The sequence below is a fragment of the Sebastes fasciatus genome, chromosome 14, assembly GCF_043250625.1.
Source record: "Sebastes fasciatus isolate fSebFas1 chromosome 14, fSebFas1.pri, whole genome shotgun sequence".
NCBI classification, from domain to species: Eukaryota; Metazoa; Chordata; class Actinopteri; order Perciformes; family Sebastidae; genus Sebastes; species Sebastes fasciatus.
In genome coordinates this window covers 3,406,683-3,426,856 of record NC_133808.1, presented here as the reverse complement: position 1 = coordinate 3,426,856, position 20,174 = coordinate 3,406,683, and the positions used below count along the sequence as shown (strand labels likewise).

The window sequence follows — 20,174 nt, the reverse complement described above, 5'->3', positions numbered from 1 at the left end:
TTCAGTGGATGTCGACTGCAGGACAAGGCACAAATCTGTATTTATTTATAGGAGTGGTATTACTATGTTGTAAAGTTGTATCAAAATGGAGGAAAACAGCAGCATAAAACTTTAACTTTGATCAGCTGAATATTGAAAAATACATTATGCAGATTAAACAATGAAAGGATAAAAATCAGTGTTAAGTGAGGAGATGTGAAGCCTCGAGGAAGAGATAAAGACCAGAAGGTCAGAAATCCAGATGGGACCAAGAATTCTAGACATGGAGGACACTTTTTCTGAACATACTGAAGATATCAGCAAATGAAACTTTCCACCCTCTCCTCAGACGACCCGTTAAAGACACAATCCGGTACTGAAGATGAAGGAATTCACTTTGATATAAAATGTTTCTGTCACTTCCTTGGTCTTTGAGCTCAATAACAGCGTAAAGACGGGGATAAGAAAAAAGTTTGTCATGCTTCTCTAACCAAAGGGGGGTAATTAAGTGACGGAGGATGCACCTCGAGGAATTTCAGACTTCTGTTTATCTCTGTGGACAGCTTTTGAAAACTGAAACGTTAAATTAGCTTTGATGTCTGCAGAACATTAGTGAAAATGTTCACCTAAAGTTAAAAAAAAAAAAACACTCATCTGCTGTTTGCATGGCGGATACAAAAATATTAGCATTTGTCTCCTGCTACTGTATTGTGGTTTAGGTTGTCTCAAGGGTAATTCAAGCAGCAGTGGGTATAGAATTGGAGCAAATATGATTAATAAAAGGTATTTTTATAAAACGGTCACTATATCCTGACAGTAGTGCATGAGACGGGTAATCTGTGCTCCCAGTGGCATCTGCAAGATTTTCACAGAATGGAGGAAAACAACCTATCAGAGCTGATTTGGAGCCTTGCCGTCTCTGAGCAGTTGTCAGTCACTCACAATTATTTATTTTTGACTGAATGACCCAGCATCGGGCCGCCCCCAGACCCTTATAGGAGAGGGCTGGCCCATTGTGGGCATGATCCCTTTAAAAAAAAAAAAAACAGCTCCCTGACCCAAGGAAGGGGGCCTGTTTATGGAGGATGGACAGTCATGTGATTTGGATGTGAAAAGGAGGAATAAGTTGACCCAGCCTTCCTTCCCCTTGCTGCCCGCTCCAGAGTGAACCGTCCTAGTGCACCGAGCAGAGCCCCCGCCTCCAGTTATGGCGACAATAAAATGCAAACAACTTGAAAGAAAAAATTTAAAAATTAAAAAAATAAATTAATAAATAAATTAAAAATTAAAAAATAAAAAAGTACTAAATTAAAAAATAAAAATTTAATTAAATTAAAATTAAAATATTCTCTATCTCTGAAATGACCTGTGATTGGTCAAAGTCTCCCGTCACAAGCTAGATTTTTTAAAGTCTGAAAACAGAGCCATGGAGGCGCAGCAGTCTAGTTTTCTCTCAGAACAATTACAATATGCTGAAAGGTTATTGTGGAATCTTTGCCCAATGATGCCAAAAACATTCTGCCTACTGCAGCTTTAACTGGTCTCACCTCCCGTCCATGACTGAGATTCAGTCGCTCAGTTTATTTCATATGGAACAGGTCATGCAGTATTTACTGTCCAATCAGTGACACTAAAAAAATCTGATTGGAATGTCAGTAGTTTTGCAGGTATTTGGTCAAAGGTGCTGGACTGGAAAAATTTAAATTTTAACCTGATGATGGTGTTAGATTAAAGCTCAGGGGGATCACCAAAGTCAGCAGGATTCATCCTCCAGGCACCATGAATCCTGTACAAAATATCCTCCATCCAATAGTTGTTGAGATAGTTCAGTCTGGACCAAAGGATTCTGTAACCTAGCTCAAGTGAGAACTTTTGGTTCTAATTTCCACAAAGAATTGAACTGTCAACCCTCCACTTACAACACTCCTCTTCACTAGTCAGCATTATACCACCAGTTACTCTGTATGTACATTAAAGTGACATCTGGCTGTCATGTAGATCAGACCATGACTGTGAGTGCAGTGACAGTAGCCCTAGTGGCTCCAACCTTAATCATGTAAAAACAAAGTGTTACACCGGGGGGCTTTGCGCTCCCTGCTGGACCACATGACCCAGATGTGAGTGTAGTTGTCTACTCAGTTTAAGGGTAAAAACACGGAAACTTCTCTGCAACGGCATGACTAATGCACATGTCATAATAATATAAATCCTGTTTTTATGCTGCGTGTTTGCTTTACTTCTGCTGCACTGTTGCTATAAGTTGTTAAGAAAACCAAGAAGAGCTTGACTCCATTTGAAATGAACTTGAGACAACAAATGACTTATGTGCAAGCAGAGCTCACATATGCGCGTTCGCGTGTGGCCGCTGCCTCTCCTCCTCTGCCTGCCTGCCTTCACTCAGACAGAGCGCGCGTTCTCAGCTCGCTCCACCTCTAGACGTGAACGCGCGCTCACTCCACACTGCAGAAGAGTTAGTTTAGCTCTGAGAATATCTAGTGAATGGAGTGGATGTTTGTGCAGAAATAACTGCTGCAGCTCCTCCAGACCAACAGAGGTTTCCCGTGTCTTGTGAAGTGACGGAGCTCCTCAGCGAGTAACGTTACCGTCTCGTTACCGACCGGGTGCTGGTATCTCCCTGCTCTCTCCGGCAGGGAGAGAGCAGGGAGACACGCTGCAGAGCCCCGCTGTCTCAGCCTGCGCTGATGCAGGAAAAGCCAACACTAAGATCAGATCTAAATCATGTTCATGGAGAGACCTTGGTCTGGTCAGCTAACATTACTGCCATGCAGCTGAAATATAGAGTGATGTTGTGGTTTTAGCTGACGTGTGTCGCCTCACTGTTTTGAGTGATGCTCGTTCAGGTATATTGAGAGCGAGCAAGCGCGAGCTCGACGCTGATTTTCGTTGATTTCACGGCCACTGGTGTCGCTGTTAAGAAGCATTTCTGAAAGTTACAAATAGTCCCTTTAAGTTATGACTTTATTCTCGTAATATTACGAAATTTTTTCTCATAATGTTACTACTTTATTCTCGTTATATTGTGACTTTTATTCATGTAATATTATGACTTTATTCTGGAAATCTCAGATTTTTTTCCCCTCAATGTGGCCCCTAAAACTCTGTCGTATATTTGCTCTTTGGCCCTCACTGCATTAGACTTATATACTATATACTTAGACTATAAACTGTGTTACCTTCATCACAATGCTCAAATGTTTTGCAGCTCCTGACAGATTTTATTTGTATCTATTTGCCTAAAATGGCTCTTTTGATAGTAAAGGATGCTGACCCCTGCACTAAGGCATGCAAAATTAAATTTAAACTAAATTTAAATTAAATTTGAGTTAAATGAACTGCAGCAGTTGCTTCTAAGAAGGCGCTGCACACCCTATTTGACTGTTATCAGCGTAATTAGTCGTCATAAACCTTTGCAAAACTTAAAGCAACAGTAGGTAGAAAAAAAAGTAATTTTTATAAAACGGTCACTATATCCTGACAGTAGCGCATGAGACAGGTATTCTGAAAAAAGTATGTGCCTCTGTGTCCTCCGGTGCTCCTGATGGCATCTGATCGGAGGAAAACAACCAATCAGAGCCGAGCTGGAGCCTTGCCATCAAACTAGGCAGCACTGATCAAATATGAATAAATATTCTGTTACTGTAATGCCTATTTCTCACATAAAATGTTTTCAGAAACATCTTGTAGTGTACTGTTTAGCTGTAAAATGAGAAAGTTTGTGACCCGGCAGCCATGAGCCATGAGATCAGTTGAGGAAATACCAAGCACCGCCCACCAGCCGGAGCAAACTTCGTCATTTTACAGCTTATTTGCGTCCTGTGTGTTAAGTTTTCACTTTCACGCTACCATCAGCTGTTTGTTTGTGTTCACAATGTTCAGTTTCATTTTTCACTTTACAAATGTAGTCGTTTAAAACCCAACCATGTAGTTTTTTTCCTAAACCTAACAAATTGGTTTTGTTGCCTAAACCTAAAGTGATTCCAAGGGGAGTGACAAAACAGCTGTATGTGAGGAGTTGGGATGAGAACGTGTTGGCTCTGATTGGCTTGCGAGAAAAGGATGGTGCACTTTTGCAAAGGTAGTTCTCAAGCCGTGGGTGGAGATACTCAGATGGGGGGGGGGCAATATATTCTAATGAGCCTGCATGTGACATAGAAAGGGGAGCCAAATCTGAATGGCTTGTTGAATCACGTTTTTTAGCACACATAAAAACTGACTGGGTTAGGAGGCACTCCAGATACACACATGAAGAAGTGAGTTTTTCATGATATGTCCCCTTTAAAGGGACTGTTTGTTAACAGCGACACCTGTGGCCGTTAAGTCAACGAAAGTCAGCGTCCTGTTGCTCCGCTTGTGCTCGTTCTACATAGACATGAACGAGCATTGCTCAAAACAGTGAGGCGACACACGTCAGCTAAAAGCACAATATCACTCTTTATTTCAGCTGCTTGGCAGTAATGTTAGCTGACCAGACGAAGGTCTCTCCATGAATCAATGCTGATCCTAGTGTTGGCTTTTCCTGCCTCAGCCTCCCGACCGCGGCCGGAGGGAACAGGGGAGACACCGGAGTTTTGGTCGGAGATGATAATGTTTCTCTCTGCGGAGCCCCGTCACTTCACAAGACACGGGAAACCTCTGTTGGTCTGGAGGAGCTGCAGCAGTTATTTCTGCACAAACGTCCACTGAAGATTCACTAGATATTCTCAGAGCTAAACTAACTCTTCTGCAGTGTGGAGTGTGCATGCATGCACGTGAGAGTGGAGCGAAAGAGTGAGAACGAGCGCGGTGTGTGAGTGAAGGCAAGCAGGCAGAGGAGCAGAGTACAGCAGAGACTCCGGCCTTGGAGACCAAAGCTATGGTCTCCCCAGCGTCCTCCGACTGCGGCCAACACTGTTTAACAGACGGGCTTCACTAGATACAACTTTGAGGTTTTGGTGCTTCCATGTAGTTTGTTTTGGAGTCTTGTCTGAACAGCGTAGCCACACGCGAGCGCTCATGGGACACCGACCCGCAATGTTTTATACATGTAAGAAGTTACAAACAGTCCCTTTAATAAAATGACTTTCATGTGAAAATGTCCACAGTAGTCAAGTAAGGCATTTAGTTTTAGCCCTGATCCAGCGAGCGGTGTGTTACACACAGCACTTTGAATGGTGAGATGGCAACATCTGTACAGCAGACACACCAGACACGCTCTCTGTTTGACAGCTCTGAAGTCAGTCCAACTCATTCTAAACGTATTTGGACGTATCAGGACTAAACTGAAAGTCTCTATCTCTGCCTGGCATCACGGACATAAAGAGTCCATTTCCTTCTGTCTCAGAGGAAAATTGTGTAAATTCTGTCTCTCTCAGACACACACACACACACACTCATAGTCTAAGATACACTTAACATTCAGTAAAATCATCCATGATTTGAATATGGGAGGAGGAGGAAAGATGTTTCTCACTACTGATACAAATGAGCATGCAAATGAGTTTCAACTCATATTTGCATCTTCAAATAAGAGTGCTGAAATGTAGTTTTGTTTGCTACTCCTTTGTGGTTCACATTGGGTTGTATGTGACTCCTGAATTATCCCTTTTACGACATTGCATATACATAAAATGCTCTCTACAAACCTTTAAGGACCAATAGTTTGTGTGTGTGTGTGTGTCGTGTGTAGACTATAAAAAGTGAAATATGTGACAAACACTGATGCGCTGTATTATAGAAGGCAGGCTCATATCATGAAAAGATATATTTCAAAAACAGATCAATAAAAACACATCACTTGGAGCTGAGCGGGTGGTGAGAAGAGATCATGATTCCACGGATAGGAGGGTAATGTTTTCCATCAATAATCTTCCAGACAATAGCACAGTGTTTGGTACGAGATCTGAACGGAACTTTGTGCTCATACAGCTGCAACAACAGATAGAGAGGAAGGCTCAGATTCAACAGATGCTGCTATGTTTTTTTTTTTGTTGTTTTTTTCAAATAAAACTTGGAACTTTTGCATATAGCCTCACTTTCTGTTTGTGATGAATCACCATTAAAATTAAAAATTGTGCATTTTAAGATTGTACCCCCTTTTCTTAAAGAGGACCTATTGTGCTTTTTATATACGTGTATAGCTGTTTGTGCATGTAAAAGGTCTGCAAAGTCCACTCCGAAGGGAGTTCCTCTCCCCCACAGAAACACTGCTCCTGAACTGCCTGAAACGCCTCGCTTGAAGCACCGCCTTTTAACATAGTGATGTCACCAAGTAACACATTCACTGTTGGTTTTTCACACCCTCAAATAAAGCTAGTTAGAGCAGAGTTGGAGCGGAGTCCAAAGAGCTTGGTTCAGTTGTACAATCACAACAGAGCAGGCTAGCTGACCAATCAGAGCAGACTGGGCTTTTTGAGAGGGGGTGTGGGGGAGGAGCTCAAACAGAACGTTTCAGAGGGGGAAAAGAGGTTCTGCGGCACAGCCGGTATTAGAAAAATATACAGTTTTTTGAACATTAAAGCATGTAAATATGTTCTAGTAGAAACCCAAAATACAAGTATGCACCTAAAAGTTTGCATAAAGGGTCCTCTTTAAATGTATTCCTTAGAATTTACTCGTAATAGGATTGTATTATGACTATAGTTTTGATGAGGATTACTATGTTTAGACAAGACACTGATTCATTTTACTATCCAGCTGTCCTGATTAGAGTATTTATCTGCAACAGTCGAGGCCCATAACACAATGGCACTGAAGCTGCTTTTTGGTACTTAGTGATGGGCATAACTTTTGCTCTTTTATACCAATATATGGTGCACTGCACTGCATGAATCATGAATCAAACAGATAGTAATCAACATTGTGATAGCAATAACCACAAACTGACCTTTTTTTTCATCAGTGATACCGTCTGTTTCACCAAAGAAACACTTACAGTAGAATTGTGTGGTGTGACTATGACGGCTTTATAGCAGAGGAGGGCCAAAGTTAGATACCGAAATAGCTCAAGGCCAAAAGATATAATCTGACAGCTTGCGGCCACTGTGCTACCAGGTGCAGACCATTCAAAACCTGCCCACTCAGAACACCTGCATCGGTCAGAGTCGGGCCATGGCCTCCAGCCGTGCCAGCGGCTACCAATATAGCACAACTGAAGGCTGAACACGTCTGCACTGCCAACGCTAAAATGTGTTTGTAACAAATGTCTGCAGGCAGCACGGACTAAGATTCACAACCTAAGAAAGAGGCCAGACCTACAAGGTACTGTAAGGGCAACTGGGATGTTTTCTGGTTGTGAGGATGTGGATAACGAATACAAGAGCAGGATTATGTCAGAGCAGATTTTCCAGTGGTGGAAAAAGGCTGCTGAGAGCATTTCGAGGCAGATGTGAAAACAGAGGGGGGATGCAATCACAACGGGTGTGACAAGCATCACAAACATGACTAATGAAGAAGTCTGTGAGACTGGTAAAGAAGCAGGTCAAACAGTCAGCAGGACTTTCCTCTAAATACAGAGATACTGTAGGTCACTGAAGGTGTTTTAGGCTCTCTGGTGTCTGAAATTGTCTCCGAATGATGACAAGTCACTCTCTGTCTGACTTTTCCCTGAGCAGAAAGGAGCAGGCTCCGTCTCAGCTCGGACACCAACCCCTTCTCACTCCCAACTCGTCAAATACCACCATTTGGTAAGCACCCCTCGGCATCGGAAAACCGACGGTACGGAGGCACCCTTTAGCAACAGTATGTGATGAACTGGGCTTTCAACTAACTCCCACCCGCGGCGTTATTCGACAGTTGGAGCGAGCGTCGTAGTGTTAATAGTGTGAGATTCCACGAAGTGCGGGTGGGAGGGGTGCAAGGGGTGGTCTATTGGTCAAATGAATACAAGACCTTCAACCAGGAGGACCCCTGACCCCCCGCTTTGGTTTTGAAACTCTCCCTAATTTTAAGGTCTCGAGGTTGGCAAGTATGATTTTCACGTCAGTATTGTATAGGAAAAAAAATACATAAAATGAATGGCATGACTGTGATATTCATTTTTGTTTATATATATATATGTTTACTGTATGTATCCGTCAGTGTGATGATATGGTGTCCCACATGAAGAAAGTGCCAATAAATCACTTTTGATCGAATGTCTCCCTCTAGTGGAACTTTGTAAAACAACCTCTCCAAATACTACACTTGTACACTTCCTGCATTCAGGGAAACTTCACACAAAGATCAGCTGTGTACTTTACCAAATATGATGCAAAGATCATCAACAACAAGGTGAACAAGAGTATTTCCCGAAATGTCAAACTATTCATTTGAAATAAATGACAATTGTAGGCAAAACAGAGAGTTCAAGTTTATACATAAGTAACAAGCATCTAAGACACTAACTTATCAGAAAGGAAACTTTCACACAGAAAAGTGTCTTCATGACTTTGTTGAAGCTGTGAGTTGCTGGCAGGAGTCAGGCTTCCTGTGGCTTGCAGGCCAGAAGGTAAAAATACTTCACAGCCACCTCCACCTCCGTCTCCACAGAGGTCACCCTCATCACGGACATCAACCTGAGGAGACATGCGTCATCGTTCAGTCAGAGGGTGAAGTTTGAGACAACATATTGTCACTGTTGTAGACACTGGTAAAAAAAAAACTCACCTCTCCAATATGTCAGTTTTAAGGATCCATGAAACATCCATGTAAAAATTTGATTTCTGTCATGTGTTGATATCAAACAGTATGTTTGCTCCAGAATTAGGGTTAATAATCGATTTAAATATTTAAGCGTGATTAATCCCACATTTTTTTATCTGTTCAAAATGTCAAGTATTATACTGTGCTCACGTCCTAACCTTTTTAGTCAAGCTGCATGGATAGGCACTTAATACTACAGAGCTGGAATGTCAAGGGTTTGAACCACCCCATTAAAAGAAAGAAGGTTTTCTCACACCTCAAACAACTTAAAACAGAAATAGCCTTCCTGCAAGAAACCCATATTCGCAGTTCAGACAGTGGTCGCCTTCTGTCAGGCTGGATGGGGCAGAAATTTCACTCCGCTTTTCAAGCCAAAGCCAGAGGGGTTTCAATCCTTATCAGTCAAAGTATTTCCTTCGAACCACACAATGTGATTGCTGACAAGTTCGGTCGATATGTTATTGTATCTGGGAAATTATATGACACACTGGTAGTGCTTGTGAACGTGTATGCCCCTAACTCAGATGATGTAGGTTTTTTCGAACATTTATTTTCTCTGCTGCCAGACCTCAACACATACTCTCTCATACTTGGTGGTGATTTAAATTGTTGGCTAGACCCAGTTTTAGACCGATCTTCCACTAACCCCAGCACAATAAGTAAATCAGCCTCTTTCATTCAAGCCTTTCTCTCTGACTACGGTGTCTGTGATGTGTGGCGCTCTCTACATCCAAACGATAGGGAATACTCGTTCTTCTCGCACGTCCATCATACATACTCCAGGATTGATTATTTTTTTATCGACAACCAACTAGTCCCGCTGGTTCAGTCCTGCGCCTATCAGAGTATTGTCATTTCAGACCACGCTCCTATTGGTTTGACCATGTCCCTCCCTGGCCTCCCACAGAGGAGCAGGCACTGGCGGTTTAACTCAACCCTACTGTCTGACGATAATTTTGTGAAACATATGGAGAAAGAGATAGCCTTTTTTCTTACTACTAATATAACCCCTGAAACCTCTAGCCTAATTGTATGGGATGCTCTTAAAGCTTATCTTAGGGGGCAGATCATAGCATACACCGCTCAAGTGAAGAGAAAATCCTATAAAGAGCGCTTGGATCTGGCCCACCAAATTGGAGAGATTGACAAACAATATGCTCAGACTCAAAGTCCAGACCTTTATAAAAAACGATTAGAACTCAAAACCAAATTTGACCTGCTTACAACTCACTCAACTGAACACTTGCTTTTAAAAAACAAGGCCAGGTTTTACATATATGGAGACAAATCTGACAAAATGCTAGCCAACCAACTCAAAGGCTTTAAAGCAAAACAAAATATCTCTAAAATCCGAATGTCAAATGGTCACATAACTTCAGATCATTCACAAATTAATGAGACATTCAGGGATTTTTATTCCCAGCTTTACACCTCAGAGTCTCAGGCCGATTGTAATGTAATTCTTGACTTCCTGCACAGTCTAAATATTCCCCAACTTTCTTTGGACTTCAGGAAGAGACTGAAAGAGCCCATATCTCAGGCAGAAATAGCTTTAGCAATTTCCTCAATGCAGTCAGGTAAGAGTCCGGGTCCCGATGGTTTCCCAGCAGAATTTTTTAAAAAGTTCTCCTCGCTACTTTCCCCACAGTTATGTTCAGTCCTATCTGAATCCTGTAGGCAAGGTTCCCTTCCTCAATCATTTACCGAGGCTTGTATCACTCTCATTTCTAAAAAAGGTAAAGACCCAACCGAATGTGCCTCCTACAGGCCTATCTCCCTCTTAAACACAGATGCAAAAATTTTGGCTACGGTCCTAGCCCGTAGACTGGAGAATGTCATTCCTACAATTATATCCGAAGACCAAACTGGCTTTGTCAGGGGCAGACAATCGTACTTTAACATACGACGACTATTCAATATCATCTACTCTGCCTCTGAGAAAGTCCCTGAGTGTGTTGTGTCTCTCGATGCGGAGAAAGCATTTGACCGTGTTGAATGGAACTACTTATTTGCTGTTCTGGACAAATTTGGTTTCGGCCCGAAATTTACCTCTTGGATTAAGCTACTATATTTGCATCCCTCAGCCTCAATTCATACTAACTCCCAGCAGTCTATACCATTCAACTTACATCGTGGAACCCGTCAAGGGTGCCCTCTGAGCCCCATACTTTTTGATTTGGCCATCGAACCGCTTGCCACAGCCTTCCGCAGTTGCAGGGACATATCTGGTATTTGGAGGGGCAACACAGAGCATAGGGTCTCACTTTATGCTGATGACCTCTTGCTCTTTGTGTCAAACCCGGGTACCTCACTACCCCCCGCTCTGTCGTTGCTCAATCAGTTTGGTCAATTTTCGGGATACAAATTAAATCTCAACAAAAGCGAGCTTTTTCCCATCAATGATGAAGCACGAGCCTTAGACCTCACCAACCTGCCTTTCAAAATTGAAAAAAATAAGTTTTCCTATTTGGGCATCTCAATTACTAAAAAGTACAAAGATTTGTTTAAGGAGAATTTTATTGCTCTGTTAAACCAGATTAAACAAACACTGAAACAGTGGTCACCTCTGTCCATGTCTCTCGTGGGGCGTATCAATTCCATCAAAATGACCATCCTACCCAAATGTCTCTACCTCTTTCAGGCCCTACCACTTTTTATCCCCAGATCTTTTTTCAATCAACTTGATTCAATTATTTCCGCCTATATATGGCAGGGTAAGCGTCCCCGTCTTAACAAGGTTCATCTCCAAAAAACCAAGGCTACTGGTGGTCTGGCACTTCCAAATTTCTGTTTCTATTATTGGGCTGCTAACTTGCGATGTCTTGCGTTTTGGTCTTACTTTTACAATCAGCCCGACTGTCCTTACTGGGTAGCGATGGAACTCCACTCGAACGATAACCTGTCTGTTCTCGCATTGCTTGGATCCTCGCTTCCGCTCCCCTCAATGAAATCTATCGGGAACCCGGTAGTTAAACATTCTTTGAGAATATGGGCTCAATTCAGGAAATACTTTGACTTGGACAGCTTCTCTACTCTAAGCCCCATTGCGTCAAATCATCTTTTCAAACCATCTATTCAGGACCCTGTTTTCCAAGAATGGCACAGGAAAGGTATTGTGCGTTTCAAAGATTTATTTGTAGATAATACTTTGGCATCATTCGAGCAGCTAAGCAAAAAATTCAGTCTTCCTAAGTCCAACTTTTTTAGATATCTACAAGCAAGGCGCTTTGTGCTCTCTCAGTTGTCCGGCTCCTCTGCATCGACAGACACGACAATTGTCAATACGATCCTTTCTTTAAATCCATCACACAAAAGACTTATCTCCACTCTCTATGGCATGATATCAGACTTGAAGCGTGCCCCCATGGACAAGCTCCGAGCAGCATGGGAGGAGGACTTAGGCCTCTCTCTATCACCGGATACGTGGAATTCCATACTGAAGCAGGTTAATTCATCCTCTCTATGTGCTCGTCACTGCTTACTTCAGTTTAAAGTGGTGCATAGGGCTCATATCTCAAAAGCCAAACTGTCTCGCATGTATCCTGAGATTAGTCCCAACTGTGACAAGTGCAAAAGCAGTGAAGCCTCCCTTATTCACATGTACTGGTCATGCCCTAGTCTTACAAACTATTGGACGGAGATCTTTCAAACTTTATCTCAGGTGTTAAACGTCAAATTAGAACCAAACCCTCTGGTTGCTCTGTTCGGGGTCACCGGAAGTGAGACGCAATTAACTGCAGAAAAACGACGTACCTTATCCTTTGTTTCCCTTCTGGCTCGGCGAGCAATCCTGCTCAGGTGGAAGGGCGCTGCCCTTCCCACTCACACACAATGGTTGGCGGACATCATGTCTTGCTTAAAGCTTGAGAAAATCAGATACTCGCTTCAATATTCACATGGGAAATTCCTGAAAGCATGGGGCCCTTTTTTAGATACATTCCAGACACTGTAAATACTTGATTACCAAGTGCAGCTTGATTACATCACACGGTATTCAATCATTCATCGCAGGTCATTGGCGTGACAGTTAGCTTCCCATATGGCGTGCTGGCAGTGACTGGGGAGGGATTGTTTTGTTGTGTGTATAAATCTTTTGTTTTGACTTGTTTATTTGTTGGCATTGGTGCCAGCTGCTAATAATGTATATTAATACCTGTCATTCTTTTTTTGGTTACCGAATAGCGCTGTACCTTTGCTATATACTGCAAAAAACCCCAATAAAAAGATCTTGATTTAAAAAAATGTCAAGTATTTAATATTCTTATCAACATGGGCAAATATGCTTGCTTTTTTTTTTTTTTTCATGGCAGTGGGGCTCTCGAACAGCCTCTCCGCCCCCCTGTGACTGTCTCTCCCTTACACACACACACACACACAACTGCACCCCCTCACTATCTCTCTCTCTCTCTCTCCCTCCCTCACACACACACTACTGCCCCCCCCCCCCCCCCCCTCCACTATCTCTCTCTCTCTCTCACACACACACACACACACACCACTGCCCCGCCGACACTGACTCTCCCCCTCTCTCATACACTCTCAATACCACCCCCCTCCTATAGTATCCCTCTCTCTCCCTCTGATACCTGATTGTTTGCAATATTTGCACTATCTGTTTATATCATGTTTATTTTTGTTTAAAGCTTATTTTGTATATTGTATATTGGTAGAATTTCAATTTTTTTATTCTTATTTTATTCTAACGTTTTTATCAATTCTTTTGTTATCATACTGTTTGACTTGCATCAACAAAACAAAAGCAAATTCCTAGTACACCTGACAATAAACACCATTCTGATTCTGATTCTGATTCTGATTCTGATTTATGCAAATGTATGTTTATATACAGTATTTGTGTATATATGAAACACTGACAGATATTGTCCAGAAACCCTCACAGGTACCGCATTTAGCATAAGAAATTATTCTCATATCATAACATGGCAAACTGCAGCCCAACAGGCAACAACAGCTGTCAGTGTGTCAGTGTGCTGACTTGACTATGACTTGCCCCCAAACTGTATGTGATTATCATAAAGTAGTCATGTCTGTAAAGGGGAGACTCGTGGGTACCCATAGAACCCATTTACATTTACATGTCTGGAGGTCAGAGGTCAAGGGACCCCTTTGGAAAATGGCCATGACAGTTTTTCTTCGACAAAATTTAGCGCAGGTTTGGAGCGTTATATAACCTCCTTCGCGACAAGCTAGTATGGCATGGTTGGTACCAACGGATTCATTAGGTTTTCTAGTTTCATATGATGCATCTTCACTCTAGAAATAAAACTACGACCTAAAAAGCACAAGTGGCGTTAAAACAAATTGAATATCATTGTATTAACTTCGACAGCCCTATCTAGAATATAAATAAATGCAAATCAAAATCATAGCACTGCTTATAATCATTTTTACAGAACTTTCTGAAGTGTGTGTGATATGCATGTACAGTATGTATGCTACCATTAGGCATGTACCTTTGACAGATGTCCTGGGAGAGTGTGGTGGCTTTCTGCGGGTCCTCTCTCAGCAAAGCCTGATAGCTCGAGAAAGACTCCACCAACCCCATGTAGCTGGACAGAGGCATGGGCCTTTTCACCCACACACACTCTTGCCTGTAATACATTGATAAAAACACAGTCAGTGTGTATCTATCGTACATTTCCGTACATATCATCGTACATTCTTTTCTAAACCAAACATGGAATTTTGTTGAAACCGACCAAACAAAAACAGGATCTCACCACTCCTTGTCAGGGTACGGGATGGACTCATAGGCCTCCCGGTATAAGTCAATAGAGCTGGCACCGAGGTTGGGACTGCGGTAAGGCTGCAAGGCTGCATAGAACTGGTAAAACCAAGACACAGGGAGTCATGAGATTGTTCATCACTTAAATAATGGCATGATATAGCATGTGTTTTACTCTCTGATGTGTTTGCTTCAGCCATTCAAAGCGATAGTAGGCAGACTATTTTTGGCATCATCTGGCAAAAATTCCATAATAACCTTTCAGCATATTGTAATCCAAGCATTCTGAGAGAAAACTAGACTTCTGCACCTCCTCATGGCTCTGTTTTCAGGCTTTCACAATTTTTCAAGTGTGTCTTAAATAAAAATAGTCAGATGCTCATATGAACAGTAAAACAAGCTTTTCTAATCATTCGTCCTGTTCATATGGGACATTAAAAGATCCTTAAAGGACCCATATCATGCTCATTTTCAGGATCATACGTGCATTTTGTGTTTCTACTAAAACATGTTTAGGTGCTGTAATTAAAAATAATTTAAAAAAAATAAAAATATCCACTAGATGGTGCTGTTGTTCATTTTTTGATTGAAGGCCATTACAGTTATTGTTCTGGACAGAATATTCACTAGAGTCTGATTTAAACACGTGTCTGATGAAGATGACAGACAGAATGTCCCCTCATGAATCAGTCGCATGAGGCAGGTGGTGTTGCTGGTATGAAATGTAAATATGCCTACTGTATGTCTGAGAAATGCTTGTCTAAAGCTGAAGTGGGACTGTTGTTGTTATTAGTGATTCTTTTGTTTTTAAAGAATGAAGAAAATGTAATCTTTGTGTGTTCCATTTTTATAACAAATTTTTCTGCCATTTTTCTGTGTGAAAATACCATACCTAATGTTCTGTAAAAAACTTGAGCTGTCAGTCAACTAAAATATTTATTTGTGATTAATCGTATATATATATATATCGTCCATAGATAATCGTGAAACGCGCACCTATTTGTATCAGTTCAAATGTACCTTAAAATTGAGATTTATCAAATATTTAATACTCTTATCAACATGGGAGTGGACAAATATGCTGCTTTATGCAAATGTATGTATATATTTATTATTGGAAATCAATTAGCAACACAAAACAATGACAGATATTGTCCAGAAACCCTCACAGGTACTGCATTTAGTATAAAACAATATGCTCAAATCATAACATGGCAAACTGCAGCCCAACAGGCAACAACAGCTGTCAGTGTGTCAGTGTGCTGACTTGACTATGACTTGCCCCAAACTATATGTGATTATCATAAAGTGAGCATGTCTGTAAAGGGGAGACTCGTTGGTACCCATAGAACCTATTTTCATTCACATATCTGGAGGTCAGAGGTCAAGGGACCCCTTTTAAAATGGCCATGACCGTTTTTCCTCACCAAAATTTAGCGTAAGTTTGGAGCGTTATTTAACCTCCTTCGTGACATGTGGGTATGACATGGTTGGTACCGATGGATTCATTAGGTTTTCTAGTTTCATATGATACCAGTATCTTCACTCTAGTTTAGTGGCGTGAAAACAAATTTGCGTTAAAGTTTTATTATCAATTATTATTTCCTTTAACAGCCCTAATAAAAACATATCAAGTACCTTTCATACTGTGCCTAATTTTCTGTAATTGTTGGCCTTTTCCACAGCAGACATGTCAGTAGGAAAAACACACAACAAAATGAAAGATGGCAGTTTCTAGGTGCTGGTATTGTTCATTCTGCCTCACTGTCATGGATTATTGGAACACTTGAACAGAGCCATCGTTAATGTCATTAGTAACTTGATTGCCAAACAGCCTTATATATATCTATGTCTGTACATGTGGCTGAGGGTGTATCAGTGCACATTCACATTGACTTCTACTCAGGTGAAAATATCTTGTAAGCACCTCTTTGCAGACTTGGTTGAGTGTGTGTGAGCAGCAGTCAGGGTAGCTGAGCTGCATGTCGATGGTGTAGTTGAGCAGAGCCAAGCAGCCACGGGGCTTCAGGACTCTGTGGGCCTCACGGAGAAAGCGCGGTCGGTCGAACCAGTGGAAGGCCGACATGGCCGTCATCAAGTCCACCGAGCTGTCGGCGAACGGCAGCTCCTCGGCCACACACTGTCTAAAGATAGAACAGTACAACAGCCAAGAGAAGTCAAACTCCTGACCACCGCTGAGAGTATAAAAGATACAACGTAGGAGGTTTTCAGGTACCGGCTTTTGAATTATCTACCCACTTTTAAAATTTGATGTGTAAATTTTAGTCTAGTGCTCAATGCACCAAACAAACAAACAACAACAACAAAACTGTTAGCTTCTAAAGAGCTCACCCGACAAGGCAGCTAGATGCTACCAGTGCCATCATGAGTGGATCCATTTTTTGTAAAACCAGACGGTTGCAGTTTGGTTTCACAGGTGAAATACAGTGTGCAGGTATGGAACCCCAAACTGTTCTATATTATATAAATGAAAAAATTACACAATATTTATATGAATATTGTTTAAAATATATAAATGAACCAACAATTTGTTAAAGGGGACATATTGTGCTCATTTTCAGGTTCATGTTTGTATTTTGGGTTTCTATTAGAGCATGTTTACATACTAATAATAATACTAATAATAGAATTACGTTGCTAGGCAACAGCTTGGGTCCATGTTTACAACCTGTCAGCTGATGTCATTCATGTACACTGCAACAGGAAATAAACTGGGACACATTTAGAATGTTTACGTTTAAAACTGTGAAATGGTCTAAATATTGTATATTTGTGACATCACAAATGGACAGAAATCCTAACGGCTTGTTTCAAATGCACAATTTCTGAATACGGGCTGTGTGTATTTCTCCATGGATTGAGTGTTTTGATACTTTCACAGTATTTATATTTCACTTAAACCTGCTTTATAATATAAAAGACATGAAAATCGCACTTTTTACAATATGGGACCTTTAAAGTAATTGAAGAAATTATTAAATCTCATTATCACATTTTCATTTCAAAATGCCTTTTTAATAGTTTTTATTTCATAGGTCTATTGGGATTTTTTACCAATGGCACTTTTATTTAATGTGAAGTTTTCTTTCATAATTACTTCATTTTTCATGACAGTGGGGCCGTCAACAGTCACCATCCCCTCACCTCTCAGCCAATCACGTACCCCCTCCTAGCAAGCTCAGCAACTGCTACCAAGTTTTAGCCAGTTAGCTCCTGTCAGGTACAGCAACAACAATATCAAATTGAATCAACTACCTACAAAAACTACTGTTGTACACCAACACAGTACACAGAGCCCCATTCATCTAAAAAAAAAAGGGGGCATTTTGAAATAAAAATGACTCCTATAAAATCATTAAAATTAGAATTATGAAATAACATTTTATAATAATGAGTTGAGTGTCTTGAATTATTTATCAAATTACCACCTCATTTCTATAATTTATACAATTTATTTACATAAATATCTATTTCATAATTACTTCTTTATTGACTTAAAGTGGCAGTAGGCAGTATATTACATACTGTCTCTTTAAAAGACAGGCTCAGATTTAAATTCATTTTTAGAAGTTTACAATGAGTGTCTGCTGTGATTTCTTTGTATACCTTCTACAGTAGGTCTTAGTTCACTTATTTATACTTTATCTGTCAATTGCTGCCTCTATTAATATTATGCTCTGCACAAAGGATTCATTCCTCCACATAAAAATAAATGTGTGGCAGCAGTAAAATTCCCAGCAACAAAATGTAAATCATTATTGAAATTATAAATAGCACAGTAAATTGCATTAATTATTAATCACAGACTAATTGAAGTTTTAAGTTGGTCTTGTTGGTCTTTAGTGAAATATATATATGATGTGCAAAATTGTGTAGAATTTATTATTTCTAAAATCAATTTCAAGGTTTTTGAAGATTTTTTTCATCTACTGTACCCACCAACCCTGTGTGACATGCCGAATATTTGATGAAGATTTCACTGTCCTGTGCTGACAGGACATTTCTTCCATTGTATGGGACCCACTGCATGACCCACTTTCACCAGACAAGGGTCACATTGTTCCTGCTTTGGCCAAGATTCAATAAAGTAGCTTACCGGATTTTCAGAGCTGAACAAATTATGTTGTAATGTTGGTTTTGTAACATCATTAACAATATTAGGCTTGTTTGATCTCTTTAGCCAGAGAAACACAATTATGGCACAAAAAAAAATATTATATAGGAGAAGCCTGTTGGTCTCAGAATGCATTCATGTATTTCTCTTTTCCTCTGTAAAAATGTTGTTTACAGAGGAAACTTGAGAGACTCTTGGTTGGTCCATGCTTACCTATAAGTGATGTTTGGCTCTTTGGCATGCTGCAAAGCCACTTCTACCTGGGCAGGACTAACGTCTGTCCCCACCACAGAGGCAAAGTGTTTGGCCAGCAGCACTGTGCCCTGTCCTGAGCCGCAACCGACATCCACTGCCAGCTCAAAGGGATGACCTTTCTGGAAAAAAATATTTACCATGTTGTATGACATTGCTGTAAAGTTTGTTTTGCTATTATCTATTGACGATAGTAAACATTTTTTAATTAAAGCGACAGTAGGCAGAATGTTTTGTGGCATCATTGGGCAAAGAAATTCCATAAATAACCTTTCAGCATATTGTAATTCAAGTATTCTGAGAGACTTCTGCACCTTCTCATGGCTCTGTTTTCAGGCTTCGGAAAAAAACGGAGGCATCTTTCAATCACTCGCGAACTCCGATCAAATGGTCAAACTAGGCAGCGCTGATCAAATACGGATCAATATTCTGTTAGTGTAATGCCTATTTCTCACATAAAACGTGTTCAGAAACATCTTGTAGTGTACTGTTTAGCTGTAAAATGAGAAAGTTTGCTCTGGCTGTTGGACGGTGCTTGGTATTTCCTCAACTGATCTCAACATGGCTGCCGGGTCACAAACGTTCTGACCGTTTGATCGGAGTTTGCGAGTGATTGACAGCTGCTCAGAGACGGCAAGGCTCCAGCTCGGCTCTGATTGGCTGTTTTCCTCCGTTCTGTGTAATCCTGCAGATGCCGTTAGGAGCACCGGAGGACAGCCGAGGACACAGATTACCTGTCTCATGCACTACAGTGATAAAAACAACTTTTTTTAAATCATATTTGTTCCAATACTACCTACTCCAGCTTTAACTAGACAACCAAATACTCGGTCCATCTGCATCTTACCTGTTTTTCCAGGAAGTCAAGCACCTGTTGCATTAGCTGATCGGATGGACAGATCCTGTACTTCCAGTAGGAAGAAGCGTGCTTCTTGCCTTCAAACAGTCGGTAAGCCATTAGCCAGTCGATCCCTCTCTCAACAGCTCATCAAGCACGAGTGAAAAAAAAAAAAGAGTTTAAAGCAATCTATTTCATCTATTTATCGTATTTCATTGAATAAGAGGACCTAACTTCCGCACTGAAAAGACTGTATTCCTTTCTGCCGGCAGTCAGATACACACACACACACACACACAAAAGGGGAAACAGGGGGGCCTGGGAACAGGGAGGTTCCACTACTTCCCCCTGTGCGTGGCATGTTTCACAATGAAGGCCTTTAACCTCTTACCATTCCACTCTCTTTTATGAGAGGGGTAAGGGGTGGGGGACAGGGGGTCTTTAGGGGGAGATAGCAGGTCAACAGTAGATGTCACATAGAAGTGGTGTACATCACCTGAAAGCTGGGAACCTGAAGATTAATTTGAGATGCAGCTCAGCACTGT

The 20,174-nt window shown here is 41.1% G+C and overlaps 1 protein-coding gene across 1 annotated transcript; it reads right to left on the bottom strand.

Moving 5' to 3' along the window:
- Positions 1 to 8,301: 8,301 nt before the first annotated feature.
- On the bottom strand, positions 8,302 to 19,934 carry LOC141782153 (putative methyltransferase DDB_G0268948). Its single transcript, XM_074658210.1, has 6 exons — positions 19,639 to 19,934; positions 18,753 to 18,913; positions 16,332 to 16,548; positions 14,400 to 14,503; positions 14,133 to 14,270; positions 8,302 to 8,531 (listed from the first exon to the last, which is right to left on the bottom strand). Exons 1-6 carry the CDS (start codon positions 19,747 to 19,749, stop codon positions 8,435 to 8,437), a joined length of 828 nt encoding a protein of 275 aa, XP_074514311.1. The 5' UTR covers positions 19,750 to 19,934; the 3' UTR covers positions 8,302 to 8,434.
- Positions 19,935 to 20,174: the final 240 nt, after the last annotated feature.